The sequence below is a fragment of the Hyperoodon ampullatus genome (genome assembly GCF_949752795.1).
Source record: "Hyperoodon ampullatus genome assembly, chromosome: 15".
NCBI classification, from domain to species: domain Eukaryota; kingdom Metazoa; phylum Chordata; class Mammalia; order Artiodactyla; family Ziphiidae; genus Hyperoodon; species Hyperoodon ampullatus.
In genome coordinates, this window is record NC_136928.1 from 24,298,129 (window position 1) to 24,314,884 (window position 16,756).

Here is a 16,756-nt window from a genome sequence, read left to right on the forward strand (position 1 = left end):
ATTCTGTGGAATCGATTTTGAAATCTTTTTTATGCTATGCCGATATTCTCATTAATGTTGCATTTTATTCTTCCTCTCCTGTGTGTATTTTCTGCATGTTTACAGTAATGAATCATTTGTCATTCTAGTGTGAAAAATTAAACTCAGATAATGAAGACCTCCTGGCCCGTATTGAGACACTGCAGTCTAACACCCGGTTATTAGAAGTGCAGATTTTGGAAGTCCACAAAGCCAAGGCCATGGCAGACAAAGAGTTGGAAGCTGAAAAACTTCAGAAAGAGCAGAAAATAAAGGTAAAAACAGTTCTGTGGGATTAATTCATTTATACAGTGATATTTTTATCAAAGTATTTAAGTGAATGAAAGACTTGCTAATGAGTAGCATTTGTTAATATAGCAAAGTTTATTAAATCCTTAATGTATGCCAACTATAAATTTGAGAATCCAAGTTACAATTTTTGGGTGTATTTTTTTTTAAGTATGGAACTTTCTGTACTTTATATGTCAGATTTATTTTATAGCTCCTTACAAATACTTTTTTTTAATGCTGGTTGGCTTAGAGGTGGCGATGTTTTTATTTTTAATTTTAGGAGCATGCCAGTTCTGTAAAAGAACTTGAAGAGCTTCAGCTACAACTGCAAAAGGAAAAGAAACAGCTTCAGAAAACCATGCAAGAATTAGAGCTGGTTAGAAAGGTAAAATGAAACACCAGACTCAAAACCGATACCAGTATTCACATTCTTAAACTATTCTGTAAACATAGAAAAGAAATATTTGAAAAACAAGGTTACTTGTGGTGCTGAAATACTGCTTTATAGATTATTTGCCTCCAAATACTGAAAATTTAACTTAGTTCTCTGAGCGCCTGTCTCTCCAGAAGAATCCAGGCTCACAAATTATTAGACTTCAGTTTGCTATTTTATTTTTCATACCTGATTGTTGTATGACAAATGAAGATTTAATTAATGTCAAAAGCTGAAGTTTGTATTATGCTTAGAGCTTTGGCTAATTTTTCTCTACTTTTTCAAAGATGAGGGCAAAAATAAAGGTACTATAAGAGTTGCTTAAGTATGAATATATATAAATAAGAGCCCCACAAGAGCAGATAGACCGATTGTAGTTAATGAAAACTATAATGAAATACAATGACACTGAAAAGTCAAATTATTACAAAAATACTTTATGAAATTACAAACTAGAATGTATCCAACTTGAAGTTTCTGCATTAATGTATAAACTTTCTCTATAGAACCAGTGTGTTCCTGTGGCATCCTTTTAGAAATTCTGGAACAAAATTAACTCATCTACTGTTATGTGGATCTTTTATTATAATATGTGCAGGATGCCCAACAAACCACATTGATGAACATGGAAATTGCTGATTACGAACGTTTGATGAAAGAATTAAATCAAAAGTTAGCTAATAAGAACAGCAAGATAGAAGATTTGGAACAAGAAATAAAAATCCAAAAACAGAAACAAGAAACCCTGCAGGAAGAAATGAGTGAGTAAAATAGAACCCACTTTAGCTCATGGTCACTGCCCCCAGCAGAAGTAGGGGTCGGTGGTGGTGGGGGATGCTAGTTGTTGGTTTCACTAGCCCTTGGCGGCCAGGTCATCCACACAGCAAGGACCCTGCCTGAGGACCAGAGAGGGGGCTGTGAAACCACTTCCTGTACCCTTGTGTGCAGTCCAGGTGGGTGCTTAATGTATTCATTCCCGTAAACGTTTCTCAGGTGGTCCTGGGCCACCATTTGCTGATTGTCAGCAGAGTGGGATAATGCAGTAGCGGCGAAATCTTTCTTTTTCAGGTGATTATATTCCATTTTATCTGTTAAATAATTTCTAATGTAAGCATCTAGAGCTCTAAGTATCCCTTTAGGCACTCCTTCAGCTACAGCTAACAAATTGGTACGTTGTATTTTTATTTTAATTCAGCTGAAAATACTTTTTAATTTCCTTTGAATCTTTTTCTTGGCCCATGGGTTTTTTGTTTTGTTTTTGGCTGCATTGGGTCTTTGTTGCTGCATGCAGGCTTCCTCTAGTTGCTGCGAGCGGGGGCTACTCTTCGTCGTGATGCGTGGGCTTCTCATTGCGGTGGCTTCTTTTGTTGAGCATGGGCTCTAGGTGCGTGGGCTCAGTAGTTGTGGCACGCAGGCTCAGTAGTTGTGGCTCGCAGGCTTAGTTGCTCCACGGCATGTGGGATCTTCCCGCACCAGGGCTCGAACACGTGTCTCCTGCATCAGCAGGCGGATTCTTAACCACTGCGCCACCAGGGAAGTCCTGGCCCATGGGTTTTTTAATTCCTAAGTAGTTAAAGGAATTTTCAGATATCTTTCTGTGAATGGTTTCTGTAAATCCTCACTATGCACATAACCATGTCTTCCAGCTGCGTTCTTGTGCAAACTGGGTAGCAGGGCTCCAGGTCACACACGTTGCAAACATTTGGTTTTGCGAGTTAGTCAACTAGCTGAAAAAGAGTCTTGAACCTGGGAAAAACTAAAAAGAGCTGCTTATTCAAGAAGCCACCCACTGTCACTGGTGAATAAGTACAGGAATGAGAGGTTCAGGCAGCAGGTGCCAAGAGCTCAGAGGGAGGAACTTCTTCAGACAAGCGATTGAAAGTTGGGGCTTGTGCTGGGCCTTGAGATTTGAAGAGAAGAAGCAGGTTGGGAAAGAGTGGTCCTTTCTGCAGCATAGTTATGAGCAGAAGTGAAAAGAAATAACATAATTTTGGAAGTCTTAACTAGTTGGAGGAAAAGGCTTGCCCTGTTAGGGAGAAGTGAAATGTAATTAGGAAGCTCTTCTTTATCCAGTTCGGAAAAGCCCTGAATACCAGAATGTACTTGGGCCCTTTTGAAGGACAGCGGGACAGATGAGTGAGCACAGTGTGGAGTCTTGGAAATGCTGCCAAAGCCTCGGGTAGCACAGTCTCCGGAAGGCTGAGCTGGGGAGCCGGGGACCCCTCGGGGAGGAGGGTGAGGACACATCAGGACAGTGTCCATGCAAAACCCTCAGCCAGCTTACTCTGCCTGGGGCGTGAGGAACACACATCTCCTTAATCCCAGGCCCTCCAGCATCGGGTCCCCGTGTACCTTCGCAGCCTAACCTTCGTTACTCCCTCGATGCAGAGGCCCTTCCTTCATCCTGAAGCATGACTCATGTTTTTCCACGACTGTGTCTGCTGCTGTGCCCTCACCCTCCCACCCCTTGTGCTCACCTTCTGGAATCCTTACTAATCTTAAATGTTTGCTGTTCCAGGAAGTCTTCCTTGTCCCAAGCAGATATAACCTGGATATAACCTTGAGCCAACGTGGGTCCGCATGGCCTTTTGCATTTCTGTTTTAATAGTTATATTTTGCGTTACATTATCACACTATCCCAGGCGGTATCCCCTAATTTCCTTCTGTGTTCTCGGAGCTCATAATTCCTGGAGCACTTAAAGGCTTTGTATGTAATTTGTGCCTTGTACAATCTTTTCAGGACTGGGTAAATAGTTGCCAGGAAATAACTGATGATAACATATCACAAAGGCAAGTTAAGGTATTTTCTTACAGGACACCTGCTCTTGTTTACTGAGTGATACAGTCATTGCATGTGGATTTAACTTCATGGAGTTAGTCATTGCTGGTGGGGTCTTCTAGCAGCGGTCACATGGCCACGTTCGGGGCCTAGACTCAACATCAGGCACACTTGTTCTGTAAAGGACCAGGTCGTAAATCTCGGCCCCAAGGTCTCTGTCGGACGTTCTTTATTTGCTTCACAATGGCTGTGGCCAGGTTGGCCTGCTGGTGTGGTTGGTACTGTGATCTGGACAGTGAATCCACTTATTCCCATTTGATGCTTGTTTCTTCTTTACCTCTGTTAGCATAAACGTTTTTTGTTTTAATCATGTTTCAGTCTGTTCCTTAATGAACTATCTTTGTCCTACAAAACAATTAGTATCACAAACACAGATCAGGTTTGTGCCTCTAAGGTGATTGGAAACACACAGCACCTCTTTTGAGGTATTTCTTACGAGTAAAGTCTTTATGTTTTAGATACATAGTAAGTATATGCCTTTATTTTAGAGATACGTGCTAAAATACATACAGACAAATGGATTTCAAGCGTTGGGGGCCCAGGGGGCACAGGAGTAAGTGAGAGTGTGGGTCTGGGGTTGCAGACGTTTGCTGTAAAGGGCCAGAAAACAGGCATTTTCAGCTTTGCGGGCCCTGTGGTCTCTTGCTGCACTAAAGCAGCCATAAACAGTATGTAAACAAACTGTTCACAGAAACAGGCAGCAGCAGTGGCCTGTGGGCCTGACGCCTGATCTGGGTGGAATGAGATTGGCCATGTGTTGGTGATCGTTAAAGGCGGTGATGGGTCCAGTGGGGTTTAGTGTGTTATTATCACTAGTGTCATATATGTTTGCAATGGTCCGTAATAAAAATCTAAGGCAAGTTCCTTTCAGAGATAGGCTAATACAAAGAAAAGACTTGTCATTTGTTCACTTAAATTCACTCATAAAACTGTTGCTCCTGAAACGATCTCTCCCACTAGCTTCGCTGCAGGCTTCAGTACAACAGTATGAGGAAAAAAACACCCAAATCAAGCAGTTGCTTGTGAAAACCAAAAAAGAACTGGCAGATTCAAAGCAAGCGGTATGTGGATTTCTCAGTTTCATATTTCAGTCCTTGTTCACAGAGTATTTATGAATAACTTCACTATTTAATTTAACCGAGTTTCTTGTTCTGTAGGAAACTGATCACTTAATACTTCAAGCGTCTTTAAAGGGCGAGCTGGAGGCAAGCCAGCAGCAAGTAGAAGTGTATAAAGTAAGATTCTTTTTACTCTTTAAGATTTTAAAAATTTGCATGTGGAAGTAAGGTACCACTTGGGGGTTTTTCTAAATATATATGTATATATTAAACACATGTGTGCACACACACACACACACACACATTTTTCCCCCTAAATATTCTTCATCAACATTTTGAGGAAGGAGAAGCAGTGAGCCAAGTTTGGCTTATAACTGGGTTTACCATTGAGCATAAGCTTGGTTCTTTTCATGTATTCGAAAACCCATAATACATTTAGAATATGGCAGCAGAAAATAAACAGGGCCCCAAACCTACATCTGAACTTTCTAAATGATAGTACAGTCACAGGAATCTGTTTATAAAAAGGTTTTATATATTCATGTTACATCTATTACGTTTATTTTTTGTTTATATTTTTTTATATCCATTATGTTTATATATAATATCTTTAGGTATTTAAACATTGAACTGTAACGTGTGGTCTGGAATTTTTTTCATGATTGATTATTTGATTGATTTTGATTCAAGGAAAACCAAGTTAATTTATTGTGAAAATGTTCTACTCATATTGGCTCCAGTCTTTCAATAATCATAAGTTAAAAATCTTACTATTTAATTACGTCCCTTAAATATAGTCCTCTCTCAAAACCCAAGTTGGTGTTTAACGAAAGTTGGTTTAACCAGCGAAGATCTGATTCACCAGAGCCTGACCGAAAGCCTCTGCCCCCAGATTCAGCTGGCGGAAATGACGTCGGAGAAGCACAAAGCTCACCAGCACCTGAAGGCGTCCGCGGACCAGCAGCAGCGCACGCTGGGCGCCTACCAGCAGAGGGTGGCGGCCCTGCAGGAGGAGTGCCGCGCAGCCAGGGTGCGTCCTCCCCAGGGCGGGCAGCTCCCACCCGGCTTGGCCCCATCAGCCCCAACCCCAGCCCATCCCTGACTCTCACTTGCATAACTTCTTTTTGCTGAAAGGAAAGACATGGGTACATACTCTTTCCATTTTAACCTTGTTTTACAGTTTCTGTGTGGAAGAAAGGTATTTTTTTCTTTTTTTTAGTTTTTTCATTAGGAAGGTTACATACAGTTCTCTCTGAGGGCTAAGTGATTATAAAATCATATTCTGTTAGAACAGCCACTTTCTTTCTTCAACGTACAGAACAGACCCCTGCAGTGGTTTTGTTACAGGTGCAGCTCTAAGCCACCTTGGCAAAGGGGCCTTGGAAGGTCACAGGTCACTTCAAGAAAGTCCAAGACCTAGAATTTAACTTTTCCCACTCTCTTTTGAAAAGTGAAGTTCAAGTAGCTTAATTTCTTTGAATTAATTTTTCTTATATTTATCATAAGTGAAAATTGTTCTGAAGTTCCAAAGGCAAATAGTGCTATTATAAAATTTATGGGCAGTAAATTAATCTACATGGGACGAAAACAGGTAGAAATGTACCTCTTGTCAGACAAAATTATGTCATTCAAAGGCTTTAAAAAAGTGTAAGGCCAACAGAAGTACACTTTTTAGGGAAAGATAACTGGGGGCTAAAAAGTATCAGCCATTTTGCTTATTTTTAAAGAAAGGTTTTCATCTTAATTCATTAGTCTCTGAGAGAAAATAGGAGGATCACACAACCTAGAAAATGCAGTAAATTTCTCTCTCTCTGAACTGTTACAGGCAGAACAAGCTGCTGTCACCTCTGAATTTGAGAGCTACAAAGTCCGAGTTCACAACGTTCTAAAACAACAGAAAAATAAGTCTGTGTCTCAGACTGAGACCAACGGAGCCAAACAAGAAAGGTAAAGTCTGAGCTACAGGGAACCCCCCACGGGTGTGGGAGATCCTGCTCTGATCGCTTTTGACCGTGGAGGTTTACATGTAGTCACCAGTGAGGACAGAGCCGGCTTCACCACACTGTTCACGCGGAGAGACGTGTGTAGGAGCCGTGGAGACAGGCGGCGTCCGGACACCCGGGCCACACAGTCCAACCCTGTCCGTCAGTTCCGGTCACAGTGTAAGGACAGACGTCACCGTTACGTCAGGACCAGTTTTTCCACTTTTGAAAATATAATAGGAGAATAAAAATGCTTCCTTGATGTACTTATTCACCATTAGTTAGGCTAAACATAAGTTGATTAAAAACATTTTACTTATTTCAAAAAGTTTTAAGTTAAGAACTAAATTTTCATCTAGAATTAAATTTTTCTTCTTAAATTTATGACAATCTCAATTACATACTGTTTCAATAGTATATTAATGCTCCTTAAAAACTAGCATACAGGGGCTTCCCTGGTGGCGCAGTGGTTGAGAGTCCGCCTGCCGATGCAGGGGACACGGGTTCGTGCCCCGGTCTGGGAGGATCCCACATGCCGCGGAGCGGCTGGGCCCGTGAGCCATGGCCGCTGGGCCTGCGCGTCCGGAGCCTGTGCTCTGCAACGGGAGAGGCCACAGCGGTGAGAGGCCCGCATACCACAAAAAAAAAAAAAAAAAAAAAAAAAAAAAAAAAAAAAACTAGCATACAGGTCACTTATGTGAGTTATTCAAAAATACACTAGGAATGAGAGATAGGTAGGGCATTCTACAGCATGTATGTTTTGTTTTTGTACGTAGAGACCTGCTGTTCAGAGCAATTTTATATCTGGCTCTTACTGTTCTCAGTGGGACTAAATATCCTGCAGTATTTTTATGTTTATGCTTGTGTTACTTTTTAAGTATTTAATAAACAAAGGGAACTGTAGGCTAAAAAATGATGGGATATTTTTTTCTTTCGATAGCTCATCTTAAAGCCAAAGTTGAATATTGACACACTTACTATAAAAATATCACCACTTACAGGAGTCGATTTTGATCATGCCAGAATTTTGTGTTAAAATTATTTTAATGTAAATGTTTTAAGTTCCTTCTTCTTTCTTATATATTCGTTTTTTTAAAAAGAAATTAATAGTGTATTATACCACTTGTGACAGAGTTATAGGTTTTAGCTGTTTTTCTCCAAAGACTTTCTTTCACTGTAACTTGGTGTAACATGCTGTTCCCAGAATGGTTACCTTAGAACTGCACTTCTTTTTTTTTTCAACTAATGACATAGTCCTGTAATATAAAATAGGCTATTTTGATGCCATTTAATGGTCTACTCCATTTGAACATGAAATTTGTAAATTCAGAGACTTTTGTAAACATGTAGTGTCTGCGATCTGAAGTCTGATTATAGCGTCTTTTATTTCACATTTAATCCTATTCTCTGAATATTTGTGATTATTATATTTCCTTTAGAATCATCCATAATTGCAGAGTATGACATTGAAAGGTTATATGATTAAAGTAAAATTTATTTGAAATCACAAAATCAGTTTTACATCTTTCAAAAAATTTTTTTAACTATTTCTGTTTCAGAGATCATCTGGAAATGCTGATTGACCAACTAAAGATCAAATTACAAGACACCCAAAATAACTTACAGATCAACGTCTCTGAACTGCAGACCTTGCAGTCTGAACACGACGCCCTACTAGAAAGACACAACAGGATGCTGCAGGAGACCGTGTCCAAGGAGACCGGGCTCCGAGAGAAGTAAGGCTGGTGGCGCCAGCAGGCCTGTGGGTGCCGGGCAACAGCATGTGTTTGCTGGAGCTCCCGGTGTGGTGCTCCTGGGGAGGATGCAGGCTGATAGCTGGAAATAGGTGTTTCCACAGGCTTGGTGACTTGCTGCTTCTACCTTAGAGCTCCCCCTTTTGATTGTTTCTCTACTTAGCTTTTCTAAGAGTAATTTTATCTGCTCACCCAGTGTTCTGTCTCCCGTGGCCTTCATGGCCAGATGCTTCTTTCCAGCCAGGTGTCAGAGGACAAGCACTTTTCTTTCTCTCTAGAGGAAAACATTCCGAAAGCTGCTGACTGAGCTCCCTGTGCAGCTGCATCCTTGGCCTGTCACATTGCCACACTTGTGTTAATCAGTGCTCCCAGGAGTCGCTGGGGTGTCGGCAGAATAGACGGATTATTGTGAACAAGAAGCTTTGAGCTCCTGGGATACAGCACTTGGGTTCACAGAGCATCTTCTGTCCGGGGTGTGGGGATGCTCTGCAGAGCTCAGGTGTGCTCGTCTTACGAGTTGAAAGCACTTGGTTTGCTTGGCTTTTGACCTTTCCACAGTGTGACTTATCTGTGTTAATCATGTAACTCACAGTTCCAGGAAGACCCACCAGTCTTCTGACTACCTGGCACCAGGTTTTCCATAAGATTAGCTTACACAGGGATGGTCACTTGCTATTCACATCAGAAGTTTCCAGCACTTATTCTTTACTCTAGAAGGCTGGTTGCGACTATGGTGCAAACACGACTGAAGTGCAGTTATTTCATGCTCCACATGTAGCCCTGTGCTCTGATAAACTGAAGGAGGCTCCTCATCTGAACACCCGGTGTACTTCCTCAGCCCAGGCCCCTCGTCAGAACTGGGTGATGGCCGGGGTGGTTCTGAGCTCAAGATCAAGGCTGTAATCCAGGCACAGAGTATTAGAAGCACAGCACGTGTGGGGGGAGCACACGGAGAAGCAGTTTATTTACAACAGAAGCAAAGCAGAGCTACACACCCCGAGAAGCGTGTGGGTGTCCTTGCTGATGAGGAGTGCGCTAAAGGGGAGATTTAAATTGCTCATTTAGGGGCCATCTTCCAGGTCTGTCTTGTCCTCTGGCCAAGCATCTTGCTTCATTTCCCACACCTGATCTGACCCAGGGCCCTGCCCAATATGCGTGTGCATCTTTTAGCCAAGATGGATTTCAGTGTGAGGGTCTCTGGGAGATGGACAGCACGTATTATGGGATAGTGCCCCCTGCCTTTTTGACCCTCCCGAGAAACTCTTCTGCACGTGCAGTCGGGGAGGTCTCCTTCACCTTAAGAATGGTAGATGCGGTTGTCGTATCTTTTTACCCCAGCAGCTTAGTTTCTCTCTGCTCTGCCATTAACCTTTTCGTTGAAGTGTCAGAGGGACACAAGCTCCAGTTTGCTCGGACCAGGGGCCCGTCTGTGTCCTGCCTCAGTTCCCCAGGTGCACGTGGGGTCCACGTCTCAGGGCAAGGCAGTGTCTGGGGTGGAAGCTCACACGGCGCGGCCCTCTCCGCAGGCTGTGCGCCATGCAGTCGGAGAACTCCGCGATGAAGTCTGAGCATGCACAGACCGTGAGTCAGCTCTCGGCCCAGCACGAGGCCCTGCGTGGCAGCTTCCGAGACCAGGTGCTGCAGCTGCAGGAGGAGCACCGGCGGACGGTGGAGACGCTGCAGCAGCAGCTGAGCAGGCTGCAGGCCCAGCACTTCCAGCTCCGGAGCGAGCCGTCCACAAGAAGTATGTATGTATGCTCGGGACACTGCCTTCCCTGTCCTGCCCTGTGTGTCTGCGCTTCCCATAGTCCTGAGGAAGTAGGTGACTTACGGGGTGACCACCAGCGTCAGTGCTGTGGTCAGTGAATATTGGATCCGCTTACTGAGAGGAGACTTGGACATTGAACCCTCCTGTAGTACTTACAGCAGCCTCTGCACCCCTCAGGATACCGACCTTCACGTAATTGGGTTTTCCTCCGACTCAGGACGCTCTGTTGGTCTCAAGACCTGTGTCCAAATTCCAGTGTCCACTGCATTCGTTTAGTGTTCTTCACTGCTAGTCTTCAAATACGTCTGTCCTTTAATCAGAAATTCTAGAAAGAGCTGAACTTGTAGGATCATTTGGCCAAACACAGCTTCTTCCCTTTCAAGTTTCTAATTAGTGGAGTTGGAGTTTAACCACACACACGACTTCTGTTCTGCTTCCTGGAAGAGATGGGAACCCGTCAGCTTTATACTTGATACTGATTCCTTGTCACCAGGGCGTTGGCAGCTGTGGTCACTCCTCAGGATTGAAACCTATGCCAGGAGTCATCAGAGGAAAGTAACCAGCCAGGGAGACACTGGAATCAAGAATTAGCAGTAGCATAAGCAGTTAGCAGACTTTCAGGAAGGTGCTTCAGCAAAGGCAGCCAAAGGGCTAATGTTTGAAAAGAGGGGCGGGAGAGGGAACTTCATGGAAAGGAGAATAAAGGAAACTTGAAGTGAAAAGATCTGGTCAGAATTCTGGTCCCTAACGCACCTCTGAGATCTTGGGCGAAGCCATTTAATTTCTCTGACCTCGCGGTTTCTTGGGATTAATAAAGTAACGTGCTCGGAAGCATCTTATCAATCTCCCAGTTTAGTCAGTGCTGCTTATCAGCAAGCAGGGGAGCCCGGCCTGGACTCTGTGATGAGTCAGCCTGCCCTGGGTTCGGGGCTCTTCTTTGCTGGACGCCACGAAAGGAGCGGGCAGTGGCAGGAACCAGCAGGGCCGGAGTGTGAGGCCAGTGGTCAGCAAGAGCCTCCTCAGAGCTGATCTCAGCAGCAGTGTGGTGTCCCAGAGTTTGCAGTGCCGTAAACACCAATCCTCAGAATCTGGTGGAAGGGGTTTTGCCCTTGTTTAGCAGCTGGCCAGACCTCTGCATTGTGTCATCTAATGGTTTATCTTAACTCTGGTAGCAAGTACCACTTTTGCTGAATTGACTTAAGTGGTTAAAAGTTCAATAACTAAATTGTTAGGGCTGTTTCAGAAGTTCTTTCTTTCTACACCATTTGCCTGTCTTCTGGTTTTTCAGATTCCCTACCATATCATTTGCCATCCCTAGAATCATTTTAACTTTACTGTGTATCCCTGTTGATGCTGAATCCATAATTTTGGACAAACTCTTACTCTTTAAAAAAAAAAAACATGTAACAGGCCCAGCTTCTTCCCAGCAACCTTTGAGGAGCCTTCGAGAAAGGAGAAGCACAGACCTCCCGCTTCTGGATGTGCCGGCCACGACCCGGGAGGAGGGGGAGGGGATGGAGACCACGGACACCGAATCCGTATCTTCCGCCGGCATCCACCCGCAGTCCTTAGAGCAGCTGCTCCGTTCTCCCGAAGCCAGACTCGGTACACTTCCTGCTTCATTGTGCCTTTAGTTAATTCTGCTGTCCTATTCAGCTAATATTACTCTGATTTATAAATGCTTTTTTGAGCTACTCTAATAAAATTTTTTTTCAGTATTCCACCCTTTTTCAAATGGAAAACTTTCCTGCAGAATGAAACAAAAAAAAAAAAAAATTTTTTTTTAAACGAAATAAAAATTTCCGCCCAAAGCTTGAGCCAGAAATAGGTGGTTGGAAGTTCTGTAGTGGTGTCAGAAATAGGATAAATTTCTCTCACCCTTCTAAGAAACTGACAGTTTCCGTTTGTTCCTCTTGATGAAGTGGTCACGCTAAACTTGCCTTATTAACTGTAGTAAAGTTTTGGACTATTTTCTTCTTACCTATAATGCACATTAATGTTCCTAGTTCAGATGACTCTGTTCGTCATCTCAGAGTCTCCAGGATCTGGAGCGAGGACCAGTTGTGTCCTCGGTCCTAGACTGTGATTGGTCCTTGTCCCCCAGGAAGAGTTAGTCCTGATACGCTGTGGCCACAGGTCCACAATCAGACTTGGCTTTGCCATTTTTGCCAAAATTACTTGTTGACTTTGAGCCTCTTCCCTCATGTATTAGATATGAGCAATAATACTGCTCCTTCCCTGGTAGAAAATCCTTGTGAGAGACCATGATTTAAGTGATCAGTAACTGCTGGTACTTCCTCCTTTATAAGTAAAGAGACACCAGCTCTCGAGTCATTAACAGATGTAGGAGGATGAAATCAGTAAGTTGGTGCCTACACACTGGCCTGACAGCTTCCAGAACGAGCTCGTCGAGCCTGTGTCCAGGCAGGCGGCCCACTCCACAGCAGAGTCCATCTTACCTGTGTCACATGCAGCCTTTTAACTGGGCCATGGGGGATGGAGAGCAGAGCGAAGTGTCAATACTTGGGTATTTTCTTATTTAGAATCTTTGCCTGTGACCCCTCATTTTGGAAATAATTGTTGGGGCAATTCCTTGCAGAGCCTCCTTCCTGGCACGCTGAATTCACCAAAGAAGAATTGGTTCAAAAGCTCAGTTCCACCACAAAAAGTGCCGACCACTTAAACGGGCTGCTTCGGGAAACAGAAGCCACCAACGCCATCCTCATGGAGCAGATTAAGGTGAGGGCGGGACGCCACCTCCAGGAAGCCCTCCACACATACACACACTCATGTGTCCATCACACCTTGATCCCTTACAATGTTACGTTTCTGAAATGGAGAAATATTCTTGGCTTTAATATCTTTTATATAAAGACTATTTTAATTCCTACTTTTTCTAAGACGCCAGAATAGATTTAGAGATTAGACAGCCGTTCACAAGTCCTTGTTCCACGTTTGCTTGAGTAAAACCTGAAAGGATGTGTGTCCCTAAATTCCAGACATGGACCATAGAGCACTTCCAATTAGTGGCAAAGTGGCATGGAAGAGGGGCTTCCCTGGTGGCGCAGTGGTTGAGAGTCCGCCTGCCGATGCAGGGAGCGTGGGTTTGTACCCCGGTCCGGGGGGATCCCACGTGCCGCGGAGCGGCTGGGCCCGTGAGCCGTGGCCGCTGGGCCTGCATGTCTGGAGCCTGTGCTCTGCAGCGGGAGAGGCCACAGCAGTGAGAGGCCCACGTACCGCAAAAAAAAAAAAAAAAAAAAAAAAAGTGGCATGGCAGGTTTTCCTGTTTAAAGTCGACTCTGTAAGCATGTAGGAACCAGGCCGTTGAGGATTATGCAGCTATCTGCACCTGAACTCTCTGTAATACAGTCATGTTGTTTGTTGACCACTTCTCACAAGCCAGGCCCTGTACTTTATGTTATCATATTTAATCCTCATCATCTCTGGATGAGAACAAGTTGATCAGGGTGGAGAAAGTTCAAACTTGTGTCTGTCTGAAAAGTGCCTGCTTCTGCCCTGGACCTGCTTCTCCAAATAGATGGTCCTACCTCAATGTAGGGCCAGAGGCTGTCATTGTCAAATTTTGTTTTTTTGGGTTTTTTTTTTTTTTTTTTTTTTTTGCAGTAGGCGGGCCTCTCACTGTTGTGGCCTCTCCCCTTGCGGAGCACAGGCTCCGGAAGCGCAGGCTCAGCGGCCATGGCTCACGGGCCCAGCCGCTCCGCGGCATGTGGGATCCTCCCAGACCGGGGCACGAACCTGTGTCCCCTGCATCGGCAGGCGGACTCTCAACCACTGCACCACCAGGGAAGCCCCTCAAATTTTGTTTTTAATGCTGAGTTAATCCGGTTATTTGCAGTAAATTGTATATATCATGACATTCCACCTCTTAACTATTTTAGTATGCGTCTCTATAAAATATATAAAATAACATTTTCCCACATTGTCAAAGCTTTATCACAGCTAAAAAAATCACTAAGTAGCGCAGAACCTGAGTGACTATTCAGATGTTATGCTTCCAGAGACTGACATTGTCCCATGATTTCTTAGACCTTAGTGTCACTTTTTTAAATGACCCTATGTTTGAGGACAGAGTTGGCCAACTTTCATGGACTAACCTGAAATGATAAGTTGTAACTATGTATTTTTATTTGTTTCAACCCAGAAATCTTCCTCAAATATTCACCATCCTGCATCTTTTTCACATCGTCTTGTGCCCTCTTTTCTGTTAGTTTCTGATTGATATTCATTGTGAATTGTCTGTCTGTCCTGGACTCAACTTTTGTTTGGTCAAGTGCTGTTCGTCTTGTAGCAGCTCTGGCTGTGGACACCCTGCCTGCCTGCCGGGCGGGGGCGGGAGTGGGGATGGCGGTGGGTGTGGCCCACAGTCTGTCATCCCGGAGCCCTGAGCCCTGGCCCCCTTCTGCCGAGTGCGGAGGGGGCGCCGACCCGCGTTATCCCCCAACCCCGGTCCCCGGTCTCGGCCCCGCTTCCCACCGTGCGCGGTGCTGCCTCTGCGGCCGGGCCCCTTGGCTCCGTCTCCCACGGCGCCTGCTTCCCGACTTCTAGGAGCCTCTTGATGTTTCTCATCTACTCTTTTCTGCCGGCCTGGTCGCTCCTTTGTTGCCATTTTGGGGGCATTTCGGGGAAGAGAAAGAAGACCGCGTGCCTCCAGTCTGCCGTGTTAACCCGTCTGCACTCCTTTCTCTGACACCAGCTTCTGAAGAGTGAAATAAGGCGGCTGGAGAGGAACCAGGCACGAGAGCAGTCGGCCGCCAACCTGGAATACCTGAAGAACGTGCTGCTGCAGTTCATCCTCCTGAAGCCGGGAAGCGAGCGGGCACGGCTGCTGCCTGTCGTGGACACGATGCTGCAGCTCAGCCCTGAGGAGAAGGCCAGGCTGGCCGCCGCCGCCCAAGGTGCGCGTGCCTGGGACGCAGACCAGAGCTTTGAAACTTTGTCCATTGGACGCGCTCTGCCATGTGTGTCCCCGTGAGTAGGGTTGAAAAGCTGGCTCTTTAGCGTTTTAGGGCAGCTATGGTGTGTTTGCGTCATTTTCACACAGCAGGCAACAGTGCAGTGTCCAGTTTGATCTTCCAGTTCTTTGAAATTGGATTTGTGATCCTAAAGTTGAATCCTGCCCACGAACACAGTTCCCTTTTGTGTCGTACCTTTTATCATGTGGTCGATGTCCTCACCCTACCCACCCCCCGGGAGCTGTTCCCCACAGGGTCGTGGGAGAGAAGTTTCCCCAGTGGGGTTGCCGAGGCCCAGGACCGTGCGTGGAGAGTACATTCCTACCTGCATCTCAGACCTTCCGCTAGAAAGCTCTCCTTACACACGAAGTGCATTGCGGAGAATTTCCAGCGGGGCGAATTCGTTGCTGAGAAGGCCGTCGTGGGCCTAACTGTTTACTCCTTCGAAGGCAATGAGGCAGCGTGTCTCCTTTCTCTGGTTGCTATTAAGAGTCTTCTCTGGGGCAGTTTCACTTTTATGTAAACAGGGGAGAACTTCCAGCCTCTGTGTGAGGAAAGACAACAGAAAGCACCACCCTGGTCCCTACATGAGCAGCGTGCAGGGGGCACTGCTGGGCGGGGAAGGTTGGTGCTCTGCCAGCCGTGCACGTGTTAACACGCCTGCTCCCTGCGTGTCAGGTCCCAGCAGGTTCACAGACTGCGTGTGTCTTTCCTGCTTGACGTATGACGTGTGATAAGTCAGCTTTGCTCCCGAAGGAAGTGAGTCACACAGCATCTTTCTGTGCAGAATCAGGATCTCAGCCCCCCGCCTGACAAGACGGAGCCTTGCTTCTGTACATGTGTGCTCCCATCTGGCCACAGCTCCCAGGGCTGTATGTTGTTGCTCAATATGCATTCGGGGATTGTCTGAGACAGACAGGAAATGCTACAAGTGTAAGGAGAGACAGGTTTGTAGCATGAAAATGTGGTGTGTGAAGATTAACGCTTTTGTTTTGCTCCCCACAGGTGAGGAGGAAAATGCTTCCCGTTCCTCCGGCTGGGCGTCCTATCTGCACAGCTGGTCTGGACTTCGATAGACCGATGGGAAAAGCATTATTTATTAACCAAATAGAATCCATTCGGCAAAAAAGGTTCACATATATGTCTGTCGTTCTTTTGTCCAGAAGCGTGTGTACATAAGTCACGTCTCCATGTGTGTGTCCGTACGTGTGTCTGATGGGTTTAAAAGGCTCGGCCCACGGTGAACTCCAGCAGGTGGAGTGTGGGAGGTGCCGCGGCCCAGGGACCCTGCCCCTCCCGCTGCCACCAGACCCAGGGGCCACGAGGCCACCCCACTCCCTCCTCCGGACCCTCAGGCCACCTGTGTCGGGGCCGCACTGTGAATTCTGAAGTTAAACTAGATTTCGGTCCTGTACCAGCTGGGATTCAGGCTTTTAAAATAATGTTTGAAGACCATTTATCGCAAGGTCAGACTTGCAGATAGATTGTTATTAGTGACAAATGATGAGAGAAAATTTGTGAGTTAGAGAGTGAAGGAAAACGCTTTATCAGTAACGCTGACGTCTTTATTATGGGAATGTAAAGTGAATGTGCTGACATTCGTTACGAGACTAAGTTAAAATGTGATTCATTTCGTTACT

The 16,756-nt window shown here is 45.3% G+C and overlaps 1 protein-coding gene across 1 annotated transcript in view; it reads left to right on the plus strand.

Moving 5' to 3' along the window:
• Positions 1–16,251, plus strand: part of GCC2 (GRIP and coiled-coil domain containing 2) — a 32,907-nt gene extending 16,656 nt beyond the window's left edge. Inside the window, exons 9-21 of the mRNA XM_079721446.1 lie at positions 129–293; positions 590–694; positions 1,341–1,503; positions 4,542–4,642; positions 4,739–4,816; positions 5,532–5,669; positions 6,465–6,586; positions 8,181–8,357; positions 9,902–10,119; positions 11,554–11,748; positions 12,743–12,882; positions 14,858–15,059; positions 16,122–16,251. Coding sequence (XP_079577572.1) covers positions 129–293; positions 590–694; positions 1,341–1,503; positions 4,542–4,642; positions 4,739–4,816; positions 5,532–5,669; positions 6,465–6,586; positions 8,181–8,357; positions 9,902–10,119; positions 11,554–11,748; positions 12,743–12,882; positions 14,858–15,059; positions 16,122–16,192 — 1,875 coding nt within the window. The 3' untranslated portion in view covers positions 16,193–16,251. The remainder of the gene's footprint in view (positions 1–128; positions 294–589; positions 695–1,340; positions 1,504–4,541; positions 4,643–4,738; positions 4,817–5,531; positions 5,670–6,464; positions 6,587–8,180; positions 8,358–9,901; positions 10,120–11,553; positions 11,749–12,742; positions 12,883–14,857; positions 15,060–16,121) is intronic.
• The last annotated feature ends 505 nt before the right edge of the window (positions 16,252–16,756 follow it).